The sequence below is a fragment of the Gossypium hirsutum genome, chromosome D07, assembly GCF_007990345.1.
Source record: "Gossypium hirsutum isolate 1008001.06 chromosome D07, Gossypium_hirsutum_v2.1, whole genome shotgun sequence".
NCBI lineage: Eukaryota > Viridiplantae > Streptophyta > Magnoliopsida > Malvales > Malvaceae > Gossypium > Gossypium hirsutum.
In genome coordinates this window covers 24,347,962-24,369,283 of record NC_053443.1, presented here as the reverse complement: position 1 = coordinate 24,369,283, position 21,322 = coordinate 24,347,962, and the positions used below count along the sequence as shown (strand labels likewise).

The window sequence follows — 21,322 nt, the reverse complement described above, 5'->3', positions numbered from 1 at the left end:
CCTCCCCAAATCCCAATATTCTCTCCTCAAATCTCTCCAAATATCCCTCCTCAAATCTCTCCATGACCAATTCAAACTCCATTTAGCAATATTTAAATCCAACTCTACCACCCACACGAATTAGGCAGCAAAATAAATACTCTCTTTTTGATGCGCCACCACTCGAACCTTAGACCTCATGTACACTCCACACGCCCCTTACCACTTGACCAAAAATTCCTTTGTATCATATTTTAACCACAATAATTTAAGAACCTACTATCTAGATCTAAGGATTTTCTTCACTTAAAATAAAAATTTTGCATAAGCCAAGGCTTGAACCCCTTAACTTCTCAGACACTTCCAAACACTCCTAAATCACTTAACCACTGAAGTAGACAGTCATTTGTCACTTCCTTGCACAAATAAATGTTTATGTGCAGTCTCCTAACTATTCCCTTGTTCAAAACCTATTTCTTCTAGGCCCAAAATTCGAGGTGTTACATGTAGAAATACAAGTGATTGATTAGGAACATGTATGTAGGTTGATTATATTTACTATAAGCTTGGCATGATAATAGATTATTTTAAAATTTTGATTATTAAACTACTAAGTTCTATATATTACACTATAAATAAGCATTGAGCAATTAAATGTACCAAACGATATAGAAAATACAAGGAAACGAGCATGCTAATATGTATGATAGATTGTTGAAATTCTGATTGTTTGATTGATTAAATTTGTGAATACTGAGATACCTAGGGATGACCTAAGGCATTGTTTGGTATCCACCTAGAGCCAAAAATCTAACCCTATTTATTCATCCTTAGTACCTATATTTGAGCCAAAAAACACTTCTTGATGAACCTTCATGTGAAACCAGAGCAAAAAACATTAATTTGCATTTGCCCTTTTTCTTTGGTCCTGAATTGCACACCTATAAACATTTGGCCATATGTATTGAGCATTAAGTAGATACATCACAGCAGATTTTGTAAAAACAGGGTGAAATAGGAAAGACCAGTGTGATATAGGAATTATAGGTTAGCCTATAAGTGAGAAACAAAAGAAAATTTTAAAAAGAAAATCAAAACGAGAGAAAAAGTACTTAAAAAGTGAAAGAATTTGTGTGTGAGATGTATTGAAAAAGAAAAAGGTGGCAAAGTCACAAAAATAGAAACACTCATTCATTAGTGCACATGTACTCGTGAGCTAGCCATAATTTTTATATTATGATGTAACTTCCTATGTGGAGAAATAAGGAAGGTGAGAGAAGGAGAAATAAGACGATAAGCGGATAAGGGTCACTAAGGAAGAGAATAGGGGACAATACGATATGCCAAACTGTTTTTGTGCTTAAAACTATTTTGATGCTTACTATTCTTGAACTCCATACATGTCTTAAGCCTCAGAACATTACAATCCGGAAAGCCTTATGTAATCTAGGTAGACTTATTTATAAATTGACATCATATCAAACAATTACATTTATGGCTATTTGTATTCTACTAGGATAATCAAATTACCTGTATAATTTATTGATGGATCTATACATTTGAAAACCTTAATGTTTGTATACTTTGTAACATACAAAACTTAGGTTTTTGATATTAAAAGTGGTAAGTCATCTACATATCATCTCAAGATTATGCATAAATATGAAATACCCAGTTATGTACTTCGAAGCCAATGCTTATACTACACTTACTCAAGGGTCGACTCTTAATTTTTTATTTTTTTTTGCTTTGCTTAAGGACAAACAATGACTTAAGTGTGGAGAAGTTTGATCTGCAATAATACAATGTAGTAGATTAAACTAGTTTTCGCACTTAAAGAGCTTGAATACAAGCACTTTTATTACATTTTAGTCGAGTTTTTATAGTTTTTTTACATGCAATGAAAAATTTATTCTAAGTCTTTTATTGACCATAAGAGCTGAATGAGGCTTAAAGGAGAGTTAACGTACTTAGTGAGTGTGCAGGAGACCATGCAAGGGCATAGGAACTCAATATTGGTCATTGTGTTGCAACATAGGGAGTTCGAGGTCGCAACACAAGGGAAGAATTGCCATAGCCATAGGATGTCGCGACAGACCCCTAAAACCACCCCTGAACTACACATACTGTCCTTGATGTCACGACACAGGCACTAGGGTGTCGCGAAAATGGCCCTGTATGAGAGATAGTTATGAGCTAGGGGCGTTTTGGTTCACTAACCTAGGGTTAAGGATGATGGCAACCCTAACTCAATAAATAGGCTCCTAAACACTTGTTAAAGGACGATATTTCATATTCTCAATTTTCCCCTGTAATTTAGTTTTTAGTTTTTTTCTTTCTCTTAGGGTTTAGATTTATTTTCATTTCTTGTCAATTGTGTTCTTCGGAGAACTTGATTTCTAGACGCAATCAAACGTTTGAGGATTTCTACGCTTCATCAATCGAATATAATCAAGATTATCTAAACTTTATTCTTGATTTATTTTTCATCCATATATTTATCGTCAAGTTTATTATGTTTATATATTCCATAAAGAACTAATCCTTTTATGGGGGATTAGTGAGTGAAGGCCTGATTGATTAATTGCTATGTACGGTTTTCTTAGCGGATTAACTGTTCGGGAGAGGAAGAACATAGATCCCAGGAAGTCATTTCGGTAGGAATTAACCCAAAATTTGTATGGCCTATCCGTAAACACCTTAGCCTCAAACTGGTTTGAACTGTGAGGTCGAGAGATAGGTAGTTCTTCCAACACGTTAGTTTAGTGGAAGATCAAGAGATCCTGCTAGGGTAATGACTAGTTTATTGAATAGAAACCTGAAATAGGAATTACTTATGATCACCAAAGAAAGCTAATCACACATGTCTTCATTTGATTGAGTTTAGAAATTTGTTTTCCACAGTCCCTTTTATTTATGTAGTTTTTAATTTGTTATTTAAAAACCCCCCAAAATCTTTCCTTTATGTTTTATCGTAATTCTATTTAATTCTATTTAAATTTCGTACTCGCCTAGGTTAACTGCTAATTAATTCTTTTACGTTTAGGTTAACTTTAATTTAATACTCGCCTCTCCTGAGTACAATCCTCTGAGTACTGACCTACTTCGTTGTTGACCACCTCCTAATCTGTCACAACTCGGTGCAGTAGGTTAAACTAGTTTTGACATTAAGAAGCTTGAATACAAGCATTTTCGTTATATTTTAGTTAAGTTTTCAAGTTTTATTTACATTCAATAAAATGTGCAAATTGATTCTTTTATTGAGCTTAGGGGCTAAATGAGGCCTAAGGGTGAGCTAACACACTTTGTGAGTGTAAAAGAGACCATAAGAAGGTGCACTAAACAGATGTTGGTCACTATGTCGCAACACAGATGACTTAATGTCGCAACATACGGAGCTAAATGGAGAAAACTCAAGATTGCCTACGATGTCGCAACACTAACTGAGGGTGCCACGACATACCCCTAAAGATAGTTGCAGAGGAGTATATTGATTGCTATATCACGACACAGGTCTTGGTGTGTCGCGACATCGACTCTATGATGGAAACAAAACATGAATCAGAGGCGTTTTAGTCTGCACAATCAAACTTTAAGCTCGAGAATGTCAACTACCTTAGGGTTAAGGACGATGGCCACCCGAAAGCTATAAATAGGCCTATTTGTCACCTGTTATGGATATCATTCCTTTAGCCTAGATTCTCTTTTGTAAATTTAGTAGCTTTGTTTCTTTCTTAGGGTTTTAGATTTATGTCAATTGTTCTTGTTGATTTCAATAGATCTGAATTGTGGAAGCATTCAAACTCTATGGATTCGTACTTAATTTCAATACAACCAAGCTATTTAATTTACTCTATCTTGTCAATTTAATTAGCATTCCTTCTCTTTACATCGATTATATATTGTGTATGGAAGCCATGCGGAACCAATCCCATTTATGGGGGATTCGCAAGTGGAGGCATGATTTGTTAATTGTTTTGTAGGGTTACTGAATGGATCAACTGTTTGGGAAAGGACGAACGTAAAATAAACCCGAGGCCTGACAACCTCGAGAAGTCATCAAAGTGGGAATTAGCCCAAAATTGGTATTGCCCATCTGTAAACACCTTAACCCCAAACCAGTTTGAACTATGAGGTCGAAAGACAAGTAGCTCTTGTTGACTCGTTATGTTAGTGGAAGATCGAAATATCCTGCTAGGGTAGCGACTAGTTGATTGACGAGGAACCTGAAATGATAGTTGATGGAGATTACTGAAGTGAGCTAATCACCCATAATTAGATTTGATTTATTCTCCCTTTTTAATCTCTTGAATTTTATCTTTTTATGTTATTTTATTTTTATTACTATTATTATAAAACCCCAAAATTCCTTTATTTTATATTGTTCGTACTATAACTAATTTAAAATTTTTAATTAGATCTTTTAGTGTTTAGGTTAGAATTGATCTGGCACTTGCCTCCCTTGGGTACGATCCTCGAAGTACTCACCTACTTCATTGGAAAACTATACTACAAATCAGCCTGTATACTTCAGATATCGCCTTGTCTTTCTATATTTTATTCAGTATTCACACTCTAAACGTTAGTACGTCCGAAGGAGGGTCAAGTTCTTGGCCCTACCGATGCCATCTATATATAGAGAGAGGTGGTAGAACCGTTGATGAATTGTAGAAGTTTATTTTAACTAGAAAAACAATCTCCTAGTCTATCTAGAAGTATAAAGGGCGACAACCCTAATTAATAATACTAGGGTTTTTCGTCCCCCTTATTAACATGATAGGCTTTTGGGCCTCTCCCATATTAGGACCAATTACAAGTACTTCCTTAGCTTTTAACCCGATACTTTATAATTTGATCCAACCCGATAATTATTTATTTTATTTTCTAAAATAAACATCTCAATATATATTCATTAAATAATCTTCTCAACCCAATTCTAATTCTGTTAAAATCATGACGACTTTATCCTTAAAGAATCTATGATAAAATATATTTAATATTTCTACATTCAATGGTTCACTATGACCAATTGATTTATTTCTATTTTCGAACTTCATTTAATTTGAAAAACATAAATTCATTTCCAAGTCATTTTCATTTTGGATAAAACCACATTCATTTACAAATGATTCTATTTCTCCATTTTCATTTTCATTTTCATTTTGGAGAAAACCATAATCATTTAAAAATGTTTCACATTTCTCCATTTTCACCATTTCTATTCATTTTTGTTCATTTGATCCAACATGCAATTCATTTTTGGTTTCAACGAGCTAGCGGAGAGACCGATTAGACATATGTGATTGGGGCTCAAATGTTTTATAATTAAGTTTCATCTTTTATCCTATTAATTATAAACTCATTTAGTCACGAAGTCATTCCACTATAGTATCGTGACTAAGCTTCCCCAATGGCATACCATTACGAAAATAACTTAATCAATGCTTGTCCAATGACTTTTTCATAAGTGTGTTACCCCTCATAGGATATACTTAATCCCTTTGGGATAATATTCATTCTCCTAATATGATCCTATCTTATTTCATGGTAAGCATTACATCTTCCTTCATGAAAAGTTAATTACTATCAAACAATAATCAAGTCATTCATCACAAAGACATGCGACCCGTCGTCATGTTTACTTTTCATCATCCATGTAATTCCAATGAAAGGATATCATTTACCCTTGTCTTAGGCTATGTATTCCACTATTGTGAATGACGCTACACATTGTAGAAGCCGTATACCCAACGCACCAGCTTTTGATTCCTTATCTAATTAAACTCAGACTTTTACTTACATCAAAGTATACGAGTCACGCATACATAATTTGTCATCCACTCAAGATTTAAGTATGTCACACTATGAATGTCATAAGTGAATAAATCCATAAACGGATTTAAGATTAATTCTTCTTGGGTCGTGTCCAATGTATTGTCAACCCAATTAGTCACATCTATGTCTCTATCTTTTGGGAGTCAAGATAAGTTTAAATGTTATCATCATATGAAATGGTGTGCAAATTGGTTAAACACGTAGTTCATATGTTAATGGAAGTTTTTGGTAGGAAATTTTGTGTAACAATTAAAACTGATCTTACAATTGCTTAATGTTTTTGTTATATTGGCTTGGATCATAGAACTACCACTAAGCTTTATCGCTCAGTGTACGGTTTGTTTATTATCTAGAAAGCTATCCTCGACTCAGCAATCTTTGTACAGTTCCTTTTTGCTTAATATGTGGCATGTACCTAGGATTTGAGTCAATTTTATATCTCAAATAGTCTTTTTGAAAGTTTGTTGACTAATGTTAATTTGAATTAATTATTTGGCATATTGTGGCATGAATGGAGTTGGTACATTATTGAAATGGCTGAGACTGAGATGTATAGACTTTGTTTCAGGTGTCCCAAAATTTATACCATTTGGAAACAAACGGTCACGTCACGATGTCGAACCCTTGTCGTCGCAACAATAAATCATCAATGAGTTGAATCACGACAAGGAACCCTCAAAGTTGTGACATCAACCCAATATGTTACAATTTTACAATTTGATCCCAGTTTGACCTCGGGTTAGCAAAATAGCTTTTGTAAACTCGTATGAGACCCATAAATGATTATGTAACATATTATGAATATGTAATAAACTTTATTGCATGTATAAATGATTTCGTTGTGTTTATAATTGAACATAGTTGCTTTGAAAATGGATGTGGCATCCAGTAGCTCAAACTCGGAGACCAGGTTGGGCATTGGGTGTTACCTTGTTGCACAGTGGAAAATTAATTTTTTTCTAAAAATGAGTCTTTGTATTATGTGTAGCAACTTAGTCGCCTAGTCAAAATATTATTGGGCATGTTATTTGTGTTATTTATTTAATTAAAACCTAGTACATGTGTTTTCAACTTAGCAACCTAGTCATTTCTCGACTTTAAACAAATACGATCTTCTCCTTTATTCTTGAACCTCCAATTTTCTTAAAGATTGGGCTCTAATCATAAAAATCTGTCATAGAATTAAAACTATTAAATTTATAGTCGAAAAAATCAATTCTCTATAGGCTAAAAATCAAACTTAAGTATTCACGAAAGATATAATTTACTTAGAAAAGAAATCTCATTAAATTTAAATAGAGTAGTTGCGCTCATGATGGTATATATTGGTTTAGCCCATAATCGTTATTTATAGGGAAAAAATTACAAAATTTCTACTAGAACAAAAAGAGACAACAATAATATTTTAATAGAAAACACATAGTCCTAGTAAGACTATAAATGGTAGGCAATGCACACCCCCTTACTGAGAACTAGTGTGCCACCTGTCACATGTTTAGACAGGCTTATAGGGCATGTCTCATGTATTGGGTATAATTATATGCTTACTTGGTCTTTAAACCAACTCATAGAATTTATCCAACCCAATAACCAATTATTTATTCTCAAAATATTATTATTTAATTAAAATTAATTAATTAATTCACTCAATTAAATTATTTTCTCAATCTAATTCTAATTATGTCAAATTCATGACAATTTTACCGTACTAGAATCTATGAATAAATAAATTTAATTGCCTCGTTCTGTAAAACTGTGATGACTAATCAATTTAATTTCTTGAACTTCAATTATTTAATTGCAATCAATTAAACAACAATTTGAAGAAATAAATTTAATTTATATGTCATCTGTTGTTCTTAGTGAGAAAATGCATTTACTGCAGATAGTGATACATGCAAACTATTTCTCTGTTCATCGTTTTCATTTATTTGTATTGGTTCAAATCCAAGCCATAAAGGGTTGTGTTGAGCTAACGGAAGGTGTAACACCCCCAAAATTTCTTATATTTTTTTCATATGTTTGTGACACAATTATATGTCTGCTTCAGTGGTTAAGTGTTCTGGGAAGTGTTTGAGAGGTCTCAAGTTCAAGCATTGGCTTGGGAAAATTTTTGTTTTTAAATGAATAAACCCCTATCTCTAATCAATAGGCTTAAAAATATATGTTGGTAAAATATGTCAGCATAGGTTTGCTGGTCTGGTGGTTAAGTGGAGTGTTAGTGTGCTAGGGGTCTTGAGTTTGAATCTCTATATGTGCAAGGGGGATTTTTTTTGTTCTTGTGCCGGGAAGGAGTTTGAAATGTGGTAAAATACTGAGTGTTTGAGATGTGTAGGGTTAGACAGAGATAGAGTGTAGGGGATGATTGGGTAGGGTTTTGTGATCGTATAACTGATACTGTACTGATTACTGATACTATAATAGGCCAAGGCCTTAATGCATGACTGCACTTGTACTAAAATGGGCTAGGGCCCTAACTGAAACCGAATCTGAGACTGAAAAATAGCTTAGGCCCAGATTGTGATTGCTTTCTGTCTGCTTGTATATATGGGATTACACACTGAGTTTTCGTAAACTCACCCTTCTGATTTATCTGTACAGGTAATCCCCAGTCATAGGAGGATCGGTGAGGCGAAAGACTCGGCGGTGGCCACGCGACCTACTTTATTCCATTTAAGTGCTTAATTTTGATTTTGATTTTATGTTGGGGTTTTTACTGTATCACGACCTCTTTGGATTTATATTTTTAATTTGGGATTTTTATTGTTTTGATTTATAACTAGTAGTAGTAGGGATAATCGAGTTTTGAAAAAGAACCAAACGTTTTAACAAAATTCACTCAAATATGCAACTATTTTAAAAAACTTCCGCAATAAGTGTCATTTTGAAAATTAATAACGTTTTGAAAGAGAGTAACTTTATGAATTACGTTTTAAAAATGAACGACACGTACTGGAATTAACATAAAATAGTGTCAAGAGGTTATATAGGTAAGAGGTTTTTGACGACAACTCACTTTTTGTAAAATACTACCATGTGACATCGCCAAATTCGGCCATAACTTCTAGGTCGGGTTTGGAGTGTTACATTTAGTGGTATCAGAGCCAGATTGCAAAACTCAGCTGTGGATGTGGGTTTTTAAAATGTGATTTCTGAGAACCGATTCCTAAAAGTTTTTACTAAAAGTGTGGTATACCGAGTCTCCGACGCCGATCCAATAAGTTTTCTGAAACTGTGAATTTTTTAAACTGAAACTAAAACTATCTTTGATAGTATATCCTGAAACTGTTATAGGTAGAATATACTAAGACTATTATAGATAGCCTATACTGAAAACACTTAAAATAGTGTATACTGAGACTATAGAAAACTGATAGACATTGATTGACACTGCGATGTACGAGACAAACTTTACACTTCAGATACTATTTTCATAAAATATTTGTTAATAAACACTGGAACTGTAAACTAATGCATAAAACTATTAATACAGATGAAACGAAATTAGACAATGAGCACCAGAGGTACTCGCGAACAAGGTATAAGAGGCCGTGGTAGAGGCCGTAAGGGTGCTCGAGCTGGGTCTTCGTCATCTAGCAATCTGCCTAATTTGGATACTAGTGAGACACCGACTTCACCTGTGACTGAGACTGGGTCTCATGATCGTGTAGCTGGGGATGACACACTGTTCCAAGCCATGTTAAGGATTCTAGAGAGTGTCGTTAAACCCAATACTGGAGCTGGAGGCCGCGGGTCAGTTACGAAACGACTCTGTTCTAACGGAGCTGAGCTTTTCAGAGGTATTGCTAGAGCTATCCCTAATGTGGCAGAATACTAGATTGAGGCCATAAAGAGGATTACGGACGATCTGGACTGCACCCTTGAACAGAAGTTGAAGGGTATTGTATCGGTACTGCGTGATGAGCCTTATCAGTGGTCGCTTATTGTTAATGAGGGCACTCAGCCCGATCGACTAACCTGGGAGTTCTTTAAGGCTACTTTCCAAGGGAAGTATGTGGGAGCCAATTATGTAGATGCACATAGAAGGGAGTTCTTAAATCTAATTTAGGGAGCAGATTAGTGGCTGAGTATGAGGCCGAGTTTTTACGACTGAGCCGCTATACACGTGGTATAGTGGCAATTGAGTACGAGTGATGTGTTTATTTCGAGAATGGCCTCAGGGATAATCTGAGGGTTCTGATAAGTCTACAGAGGGAGCGAGATTTTGCTGCACTGGTTGATAAGGCAAAGATTTTCGAGGAAGTAAAGCGCACTGAGCGCTAGAACCGTGACAGAGAGAGAGGTAGGAATAAGAGGGATTTGAAGCCCTCGAGTTTCGTTCAGAGTCCTAAGAAAAAGGCCAGAGTTGATGGGCCGATCAGAGTTGGGGCTCCCATTGTTGCTACTAGATAGCCGCTGTGTACTGACTGTGGTAAACGCCATCAGGGCAAGTGTTGGAAAAGAACTAGGGCATGTTTGAGGTGCGATTCTCTAGAGCACCGTATTAGAGAGTGTTTATGGAGGTCCGATCAGATGCAAGCTCCGGACACTGGTATTGTACCACCACCGAGAGCAGTTCAGCAGCCATCGAGAGGTCGTGGTCACGCCAAAGGTGGTAATGGTTTAGGACATGGTCAGAAAACACCGGGCAGAGGTATTGGTCATACGGAGGCGAGGCAGCCGGCTCTAGTTTATGTTGCACGTTGTCGAGAGGATGGAGATACTTCGAACGTTATCACGAGTACGTTCTTTGTTTATAATGTACCTTATACTACATTAATAGATATAGGATCCACTCACTCCTATATAGCTTGTACCGTATCTAAAAACTTGGGTATACTGGTTGAGAGCACTACGAAGGAGGTGATTGTATTGAGTCTGCTAGGACAATCAATAAAGGTAAATAAGTTGTTTAGAGACATTCCTTTAGAGGTTCAAGGGGCTATTTTTCTGGCTGATCTGATGGAATTGCCTTTTGGAGAGGCTTGTACTGAGAATTGAGAAGGATAATGAGGTAGTTGTAATTGGGGAAAGTCGGAACTACTTATCAAATGTGATTTCTGCATTAAGGGCAAAAAAGTTGGTTCGTAGGGATGTGAGGCGTATCTGGCCTACATCAGTAGGGAACCGTCATTTTGTTTTCGTTTGAGGTCTTGGAGTGCTCGTGGTTAGGTTAGCAGCAGAAATAGACCAGGTGTGTAGTCGCAACACTAGAGACTGAAATCAACAAAAAATTAAAACGTGAGACTGTCGACACCACACGGGCATGTGGCCGCCCGTGTGGTTAGTCGTGTGATCGAACATGGGCGTGTGATCGGCGAGGCTGGCTGTGTGTGATACATAGGCCGGACCGAATTAGGTTGTGTTGGCCACACAAGCGGGTAGGCCCACACGGGTGAACCACGCGGGCGTGTGGGATTATTGGGCCAGGTCGTATGATCCATATGGCCAAGGTCATTTTGGGCCGTGTGGGCCACATGGGCCGACAACATGTGCATGTGGGCTCATTTTTCACTGTTTTGATGTTAAGGTTGCATGGGTCACCTGAGACGACTGTGAACCTACCGTAGGGTCGGTAAGCTTACCTAGACCCCTAATTGACTGAATGACTATTATATCCATGTACGATATATATTTATGACTGTATATTAAGCATGCTATTAAAACTGTACTGAATGCATGTATGATACCATAATTTGACTTGACATGATTGTATGATGCATTGCATGGGGATGGGTTTATATTGATCGGAAGAAGTGTACTGAAAGCCTTCGAGCCTAACTTACTGGCAGCTCAGCTGCATATTACTGTATAGTGCTGCATTCGATGCTACTTGGAGTGTAGGGATGGGTGGGTTGATTATATCCCCACATAGAGTGTAGGGTTGGACAGAGATTGAGTGTAGAGGCTGGCTGGGTAGGGTTCTGTGATCGTATAACTGATACTGTACTGATTACTGATACTATAATGGGCTAAGGCCTTAATGCATGACTGCACCTGTACTGAAATGGGCTAAGGCCCTAACTGAAACCGGATATGATACTGAAAAATGGCTTAGGCCCAGGTTGTGATTGCTTTCTGTCTGCTTGTATATATGGGATTACACACTGAGTTTTCCTAAACTCACCCTTCTAATTTATCTGTACAGGTAATCCCCAGTCATAGGAGGATCGATGCGGCAAAGGACTCAGCGGTGGCCACACGACCTACTTCATTCCATTTAAGTGCTTAATTTTGATTTTGATTTTATGTTGGGGTTTTTACTGTATCACGGCCTCTTTGGATTTATATTTTTAATTTGGGATTTTTATTGTTTTGATTTATAACTGCTAGTAGTAGGGATAATCGAGTTTTCAAAAAGAACCAAACGTTTTAACAAAATTCACTCAAATATGCAACTGTTTTAAAAAGCTTCCGCAATAAGTGACGTTTTGAAAATTAATAACATTTTGAAAGAGAGTAACTTTAAGAATTACATTTTGAAAATGAACGACACGTCATGGAATTAACATAAGATACTATCAAGAGGTTATATAGGTAAGAGGTTTTTAACGACAACTCACTTTTTCGGAAAACACTACCATGTGACATCGCCAAATTCGGCCATAACGTCTAGGCCGGGTTTGGGGTGTTACAGAAGAACCGATTGGAAATATATAATTAAGGTTCAAATAATTAATAAATAAGTCTAACTCTTCGTCTACTAATTACAACATTATTTAATCATGAAGTCAATCCACTAAAAGTACCATGATTGAACTCTCCCTTAGTATATATCATTTCGAAAACAACCCATTTTATGTTCATCCAATGACCTTATCATGTGTGCGTTACACTCATAGGATATTTTTTTTATCTCTTTAGGTTAAATTCATTCACGAAATATGATCTTGTTTTATCTCATGGTAACCATTATATTTTCCTTCATGGAAAAATCGATTACTAACACATAGTAATTAAATCATTTTTCCTTAAAAAATAACCCGTGGTCATGTTACTTTTTAATCAATCATGTAATACCGATGAAAGGATATCTTTTACCTTATATTGTGTTATGAATTCTACTATTTCAAATGAGGCCATACCATACAAAAGTCTTATACTCACCATACCAGCTTTTGGCTCTATTACTAATTGAATTAGGCTTTCAATATATCAAAATATATGAATCACACCACAAACGTCACAAGCGACTAAATCTATAAATGGATATAATATAAATTCAACTTGGACCCTCTCTGACTTAATGTCAGTCCCTTGGATCAATTTGCTCAGTTTTGATTCTTTAGACTACGGGCCATTTTGATTACCTACTAATATAAGTTGTCTTCTTGCTTTATTATTCGATCACATGATGAAACTTGATATTAGTTAAAGATTAGGTAATCAGTGAGCTAATATTTGCTTGTACCTTTTGCTTTGCATGCAAAAACCATTGAGGGAAAATGCAAAAGATAATAATGTAAATGATAGAATTTTATTAAATCAATCTGTACAAAAAAATTACAAGTATATATGACAAAATAACTACACAAAGGGCACTAGATCCTGACGCCATCTTGCTAGGGTGTCACGTGGTTTAGGTTATGGTTTTGCTTTTGGTGAATATTAGAGGCCCTCTATTCTTCGTCATTCATCTTGTTTTGTCTTGCCTCTATGTGACTAATAATTCTTGCATGCTATATTGAAGCAACTCTTGTTGTTGCTTATATGTTTGTTGTTGTTGCTTTTGGAATTCATGAGCTCGCTTGAATTGTTATTGTAGGCTTTGGAATTGTTCTTACAACTCTAAGAGCTGTTGGGAGATGACATTCTAATATAGGTTGTGTATGTTTGATTTTGGTAGTTTGGATAGGTTCATAATACCTCTACCGATACGAGTATGATGGGGCATAATAATTATAAGGGTTATAGTAGTACGTTCCAAAATTTTGGTCTGTCTGAGTTTGGTTAACATTTTGGGTTTGGTTTTAAGCTTGATCAGCAGGGACAATGTTTTTGGGTTTGCCATCAGAGAAATATCATGACGGGTATGAGCCCACACTCACCTAAATATTTGAATCTAACAAGGCAACGAGGAAGGTAGAGTTGGGTGGTTCACCTTGTTAGGTACAAGACGGAGAGCCATCGTAGATGGTGTTTCGAGGAGGTGAGCTTTGAATTGGGAAAGAAGATTGAGGAAGAAGAGAGAGAAAAGAGAGTCCCCTTATTCTGTCAAAGCTGAGGGATTTTATACTCTAAGTTGCAGTGTTGAGGTGCCACACTATCGAGTCCCTATTAGCAGGTTAAGAACAAGTGACCAAGTGGTCGCCATTATATGCCTAGGTAGGGTGGTAATTGGACGTGTTTTCAATCACTATAGATGGGATATTGGGATGAGATAGTTGAAGTTAGAGATGACAATAAGTAAGTAAGGTCCACACGAGTATCAAGTCAAAGAATGTCTCTATAAGGTGTTTTGAGGAGTAAGTGAGACGTCGTGAGTGCCACACCAACGAGTGTAATTAGAATTTTGAATCCACCCCGTAACTAATGTGAAAATGAAATAAAAAGGTAAGAAAAGTATAATTACAATTTTAGAGGTAGACAATCAATGCATCAACGTTTATGCAAAATCAAAGAGTTGATGGAGATGAATTCATCGGGGGATAAAAAAAGTTGCATGGAGATTAAGCGTCATGGGATTCATAAAGAAAAATGGAGAAGAGAGACTATGTATAAGGCTGAGAAACAAGTGAAAATTGAGTCTGATATTCCAGTTCTATTTTATTAGTTTTGATTTGTCATTACTTGAAATTATTCAATGCGATTTTGATTTTTGATTCATAAAATAAAAATATATATTATTACCTGAACCAAACCAAACCAAACCAAATTTTATTTTTTATTTAATTTACAATTAGCTTTTGTTTTGCTTCTGCAATTTCTATGATATAAAATAAATATTAAATATATAAATTAGTAAAACTAACTTAAAAATATATAAATTATTTTTATTTGAAAAAAAAACCAATGAACCGAACTTGTGAAATTCTGTACAGTTCAATTACTTTAATATTTGATTCGATTTTGTTTGATTTGTTAAAATCACATATTGTTTTGTTTTGTTAAAAAGAAAAAAGAAAGAAAAGAGAGACAAGACACATTTGTGCAAATGATTGTCTTGGATCATACATTATCTCAAGCTCAACCACCGGGCAAAACAGCAAAACTGACGACTATAGACAATTAGATTGATCTAAAATTCATACCATATGACATAGTAAGAAATAAACAAAAGGTAAATGTTAAGGAAACCTGTACAAGTAAAACTCTGATTATCATTACTTGAAGCAAGGCAGGCTGACGACTCTCATTCCCTTCCACAAAATAAAGCTCATTTCGATCTGAACCTGATCCCTCCATTGACCTTGTAGTTTACGCCATCCTCCCCAATAATCTGAAAATCGATGACAAATTATTTAACTGCAACAGAGGAGCATTAACATCCCAAGCTGTGTTTAATATTGTGTCAACTTGGTTCTTTACTCTCACAAGTCACAAACTTCAAGAATTGGAGAAAAGATTTAACAGCCTGAACACAACAATTTAACCTTTTTATATAACTAGATATCTGATAAAATTCAATCTTGGGGGCACACCATCAGACTTGCTGCAGAACCAAAAACCAATATGTATCTGCAGCATACCAAGCGTCATTGATCAAAAGTCTGGTTTAATATCATTTCCTGTAACATTAAAGTAGAACTTGTCACTACTCTGTAGACATAAGTATATACATATTAAACATGCCAGGTGATGCAAAGCATAATATTTCGCACAAGGAATAGAAGCTGTGGCAGTTCATTTGAGATGCAAATAAAATAAGACACTGCAATGTGTGTGTGTGTGGAGGCACCATGCAAAGCCCAAGAACTTACACAATCTGCAAGACAGACAAAATTTTAGTCCTTATTTGTTGGGTATAGTAAATTGGAGCCAATAAGTCCAAGTCTAAGCCTTGTCCTAAGTTAATCAATGTACCCTGGGCAAACCTATGCAGTATAATCAACTAAAATAAACTCAACTTAACAGAGGCAAACCTGACCGCAGATAGGGCAGGTGTCACTTCTTTCCATCCACTCCAAAATGCATGAGAGATGAAAATGGTGTTCACATTTAGTGATAAGTTTTGGATTCTCTGTGCCATACTCTGCATGAGCAAATACCATAAGCAAGCCATTACTTATGAGCTGTTAAAGTATTAACAAGGAAACTGCCATTATTTTTAATATGCACAAATCAGTGAGCAGCAGCACAGGGTACAGATCTAGCTTTACTGGCAATTAAAGCCTTAGGAAAAGAGATTACATTACCTTCAAGACAAATAGGACAAGCATCCTCTTCTTCTGCCGTTGATTCCTTAGACTCGGTTAATTTTGAGACTTCTGATTTCCTTGGCGAAAGAAGCAAACCAGACTGTGTTTTGCAGTCAGATTCCTCAAGATCTTCACATGTTGGCAGAGTCTCGAAACTACCTCTACTAAGAGTTTCTCTGAAGGACTCCGAATCGGTTGATTGTGGACATCCCAAGACCACATCATATGGCAATGGTGCAGGAGGTGGTCTAAAGGTGTCAGGTACTTCTAAATCCAAATTAACCAGGAATCTTGCAGCCATTGCGGAGGCTGATCCATCATGAGGTGTTACAGACTCATTCTCTTCCAAAGCTGGTGGACACTGCAGGAGTTTTAAAATTCAAAGAATGATTTTTAATAGATAGAAATTCTCAGAACTCTTATATCACAATAGTAGAAAAAGGAGATTGCCACCAACACAAATTAGAAACTATTAGGAAGCAATCATCATCTAATGGGCTAGTGGCCACTGAAACAAGCAACACAAGGTTCAAGAGTGAATTAAAGTAAACTAAAAGAATCAAATAAGTCAAAGCAGAAGATCACAACTATTTTCAGAAATTTGAGCATGCATAACATGTAACATTCAGCTTGCACCTAACATCAAGGAGATCAAAGGACAGAATGAAGTTTATAGTTTTGGCAGAAAATCCTCAAGTCAGAAAAGGCTTCCACCATCCATCAGACTCAAGATCAGCAGCAGACCACAGATTCTACAACTAGTTCAAGTAAAGAAAGGAAAGAAAAGGAATTAAGAATAACAGTTTCATCGAATAATCAATTTCGAAGGAAGAGTGAATTAGGGGTAGTTCAGAATACTAGTGTTTGCTCCGTTTTCCATCTGTTATAATGGATGGTAATAAGTGATTACATCCAATATTCCTAAAGAGAACTTCCATTTCTCTACTGTGAACTGTGAAGCAAGAAAAAGTCATAAGATACCACAGGCATTAGAAATATTTATAAGATGAGCATATTACTAACATAGTAATACACAGGTGTCCCATGCAGAAGAGGTTTCCTGGAAGAACAACAGCAGCCTCCCATATCCCACAATTGTCTTTGTCATTCACCCAATGCAAATGGAGCTTGTTGCATTTTCCCCTGTTATTTGATGTCAGTGGATAAATAGATTATTATAAGTTCAACACATGGGGGACAAAGAAAACAACTTAAAAGGTAAAACAAAACAGGTAATGTACTAGTTCAAGAACCATGAAAAAGCCAAGGAATACATCAAATAACCATGGTCAACTTTCCATTTGAAAAGAGCATAGCGCCAGTGGTAGAATAATCAAACAAACATCATTAAAAGTTTACATAAAGAAAGCAAAAAATCTTCAGAGAATTATCACACCAGAGTCTTTGGTTAGCTGGGGATAACAAGCTAGCAGGTTAACGAAAAGAACTGAAGTATGCCTTAGCAGACAATTTACAACCTGAGAAAGGAAAAAACAAACAGGCACTCAATAATGCCCCATAAGTGGAGAATAAACACGAGGTTAAGTTATCCGATGTGTTGTAGTGCCTCTGGAAGGAAATTTGTCAGTAAAATTTTAGCATTTCATGCAAAATCCGGCTGGTTATAAGCTGGAAAACATGAAATTTAGCCTCTTAGCCAAATGTCCAGCTTATCTAAAAATGGAACATAAAGCAGACCCTAAAGAACTAAAATTGCAAACATCACAAGCAAATTAATAACTTTCACACTTTTGACATCTATTGTCCATAAAGACAATCCAAACATCACTATTTGAAGCTAAGTAGAACACCTAACAGTTAAAACCAAATCGCAGAAACAGTTTCAGATTAAAAAAAACCCGAAATTAATCACAAATTAACTGGAATAACAACAAATAGAGAAATAATCCTATAAAAAATCAAAGAGATGGAATTCATATCAATTTCATAAATCCTAATTCAAGAGGTCTGGGATAGGATAAGGGAAAAGTGATATATAACACGAGGGGAAAAAAGAAAAAATTTTCTAATCAATAAAAAGCGATTTCATCAGTGAGGAAAAAATAGTAAAGATTTAACCTATGGCAGCGGCGGCGGAGATGAGAAGAGGCCGAGAATTCTAGCTAAATTTCTAACTTTAGAAGAGTGGAAAGGAAGAGAGGAAGAGGATTCGCGGAAATAAATTTTTTCCTTTTTCCTTTACCTTTCTTTTAAATTTTTTTTTATTTTTGTATATAGTAGTATAGTCTATTAAAAGGGTTAATATGTAATTTACTCCTTGAATTTGTTCAAAAATATCTAGTTGGTACTAAAAGTTTTTTATATTTAGTTGGTATTTAAACTTGTATTGTCACTTAAATTAGTATCTTCGCACTAACACTATTAATTTATATTAATATGGTATTAATAACTAATATGATGATGGTATCTCAATATGTCATGTGATGAGAATAAATTAAAAATTTTTAAAAATAAATAAATTAATAAAAAATATAATTTTTTGTCCAAGTTTGGAAAAATTATAATTTTTTTATTAATTTATATATATTTAAAGTTTTTTTAATTCTTGAAATTTATATTTACCATGTGACATACTAAAAGGTTGCAATGTGTCACCAATAGATTGATTATCAGTGCCATGTCAATATAAAATAATGGTATTAGTGCAGAGATACCAATTTAGGTGATGGAATACAAATTCAAGTACCAAATACATCAAAAAAAATTAAAGTACCAAATACATCAAAAAAAATTAAAGTATCAACTAAATACTTTTGGACAAATTTAGGGTGCCTTTAGATAGACAGTGTGTTTAACTCCGGTAATGTAAAAAATAACGGTAGTGGTGAGATTAGTTATTATAGTTGTGAGGTAAAAGATTTCACCGCACCACAGCCACTGCTCATCCAAAGGGTGCTTCAATCGGTAGGCGCTCCACCATGCACTCTTTCTTATAATTTGTTTGTTTATTTTAAAATTGGGTAAATTACAACAACAATCCTTACACTTTTATTAAAATTACATTTTGATCATCAAACTTTCAAAAGTTACGTAATAGAATAACGTTATTGAATTATTACATTTTGATCACTCTTCCGTTAACATCCATTTAAAGGGATGTCACGACACATTAATTCAAAAGGTTAATAACTAATTTGCCCTTAAATTATAACTAAAATATTATTTTGATGTTTTTAAAAATTTTCTTAACAATAATTCTAAAAACTTTTAAATTTTCTAAACATAAATAAAAATTATAAAAATAATTAAAATTTATAAAAAAATATTTAAAATACTAAGAATAAAGTGAGAAAATTTATAGAAACACCTCTCTTTTTATCCTTCTCCTCCATCATCAATCTCATTATTTTTTTTACGGGTGAGTTAAGAGAGATAACATGAATTCAATCCATTTTATTTATACTTTCATAATAATTATACTAAAAATATAATATTTAAATCAAAATCTAGGCTAAATAAGGCCAATAGGCCTTTTTTTAATTAATTAGACCTTTAGGCCATTTTTAAATTTAATTAGGGAAATAGGTTGTTTTTAGGAGAAAGAAAGGGAAAGCATGTCTAGCCTTTCTCTCTCTAAGGTTAGGGATTTTATTTTTTTAGGGTTAGGATTTTTATTTTTTTAAGATTTAGAGTATTTTAAAAGTGTTCAGGGTTTTCGACTGAAACGGTGAAAGTTCTTAAGTAGTTTTGAGGGGTCGTGGGGAAATCTGATTTCGGGGTAATAATGCTTGATACGATTAGGGGTCGAAGTCTAGATGGAGATCCCATCCGGCGGTCGTGATGCGATCACGGGTTTGAGTATAACCGGGAGACTAGGTGACGATCGTTACACGGTCAGGATTTCAAGTTTTTTGGATACTCGCAAACAATGCCTTATATATACCATACATAAGATTGACACCATAATCATACAAAAAAACTCTGAAAACTTCAAGTGTAATCAACGTAATTTTTCTCTATTTCTAACCAGTCGGTATCTTTAACCTTTCATTCTCGTTCAAAGGCTGACACTGAGATGGACACAAGAGGGCTCCAAGGTGGAGAACAGATGTTCCAGCACAGTATAGGTTAAAATCGGATCGGTGCGACAGCAGTTGTAGTTATTAATGGGTTGTGTAATAAAGACAACTATTGTTGACTCGAAAGGAGCATCACCTTTACTACACCGGAACAATTGCTACCTGCTTGAGAGTTCTTTTGCGTCTATGACGGTGTCGACCTTCGAATAAAAAGGAAGGTTAAAGGTACCGATCGCCTAGAAATGGAGAAAAAAATTACACCGATTATAGCAGGAAGCCTCAAAGTTTTTCCTTATGAATATGTGATAATACTCTAAAATGACATACTTTTACGTGTTAATTGCATATATATTTTGAGTATGATTCTACTAATTTGTGTTTTTTATTGTTTTTTATCTTGTAGGGATTAAATTGAAGGAAAAAGGAAATTTAGGGACAAAAAGCATAAATTTAAAGATAAAATGGGCTAGCATGCGAAATAGGAAAGAAGTGGTGCCAAAAATACAAAGTGTGAAAGACTTAGGGCAAAAATTCAAAGAAGAGATTTATAAACAATAACACTCTATTTCAATTTGAATTTTATTAGGATTATTGTTAGGATTATTATTTAGATTTAATTTCATCTTTTATCTTTATTTATCTTTTAGAGTTTTAATAGGAACAAATTAGGTTTTTTGTGTACTATAAAGAAAGGATGAAGTGACAAAAAGAGGGACTCATCTCCGTCTCCCTAAAGTTCTTAGTTTTTTTTCTTTTATTTATTCAATAAAATTCTATTTTATTAAGCTTATTTCTTTTTCCTCAAAAGGCATGAGCCACTAAACTCATCTAGCCAAAGGTTGTCGAGATTCCTCAAAAAAGGCTCATGAGGCTTAGAATTTGCACTTAGCCTTCTCATTGAGTATTCATCGTTTCTCCGCATTACAGGACTAATGCTTCCGTCCATGATACATGAAATGTGTGCGGCTCGGAGCGATATCACATCACCTACGACTCAAGAATACCTTGAACGTAAACAAAATACTTTTAGAAATAGAAATGTTAAGATCAGGAAATAGTTTATAATGGAGAAATAGAGAGGATTGGGGAGAAATTATATGATTGAGGGAT

General features: G+C 35.0%; 1 protein-coding gene across 13 annotated transcripts; it reads right to left on the bottom strand.

Annotated features, from left to right (window-relative positions):
* Positions 1-15,026: 15,026 nt before the first annotated feature.
* On the bottom strand, positions 15,027-18,387 carry LOC121219109 (probable E3 ubiquitin-protein ligase RHB1A). Of its 13 annotated transcripts, none has more exons than XR_005915829.1 (7): positions 18,252-18,387; positions 17,196-17,315; positions 16,170-16,533; positions 15,902-16,006; positions 15,636-15,739; positions 15,456-15,542; positions 15,115-15,253 (listed from the first exon to the last, which is right to left on the bottom strand). XR_005915829.1 is itself a non-coding variant. In XM_041096756.1 (6 exons), the coding sequence occupies exons 2-6, from the start codon at positions 17,256-17,258 to the stop codon at positions 15,138-15,140; spliced, it is 690 nt and encodes a 229-aa protein (XP_040952690.1). In that variant the 5' UTR covers positions 17,259-17,315; positions 18,252-18,387; the 3' UTR covers positions 15,027-15,137. The 13 variants fall into 13 exon arrangements, 8 of the variants coding, with proteins under 8 accessions (XP_040952690.1, XP_040952692.1, XP_040952696.1 ...); XR_005915828.1 differs by having other exon boundaries at positions 15,239-15,253; positions 15,408-15,542; XM_041096756.1 differs by lacking the exon at positions 15,636-15,739 and having other exon boundaries at positions 15,027-15,253; positions 15,456-15,492; positions 15,897-16,006.
* Positions 18,388-21,322: the final 2,935 nt, after the last annotated feature.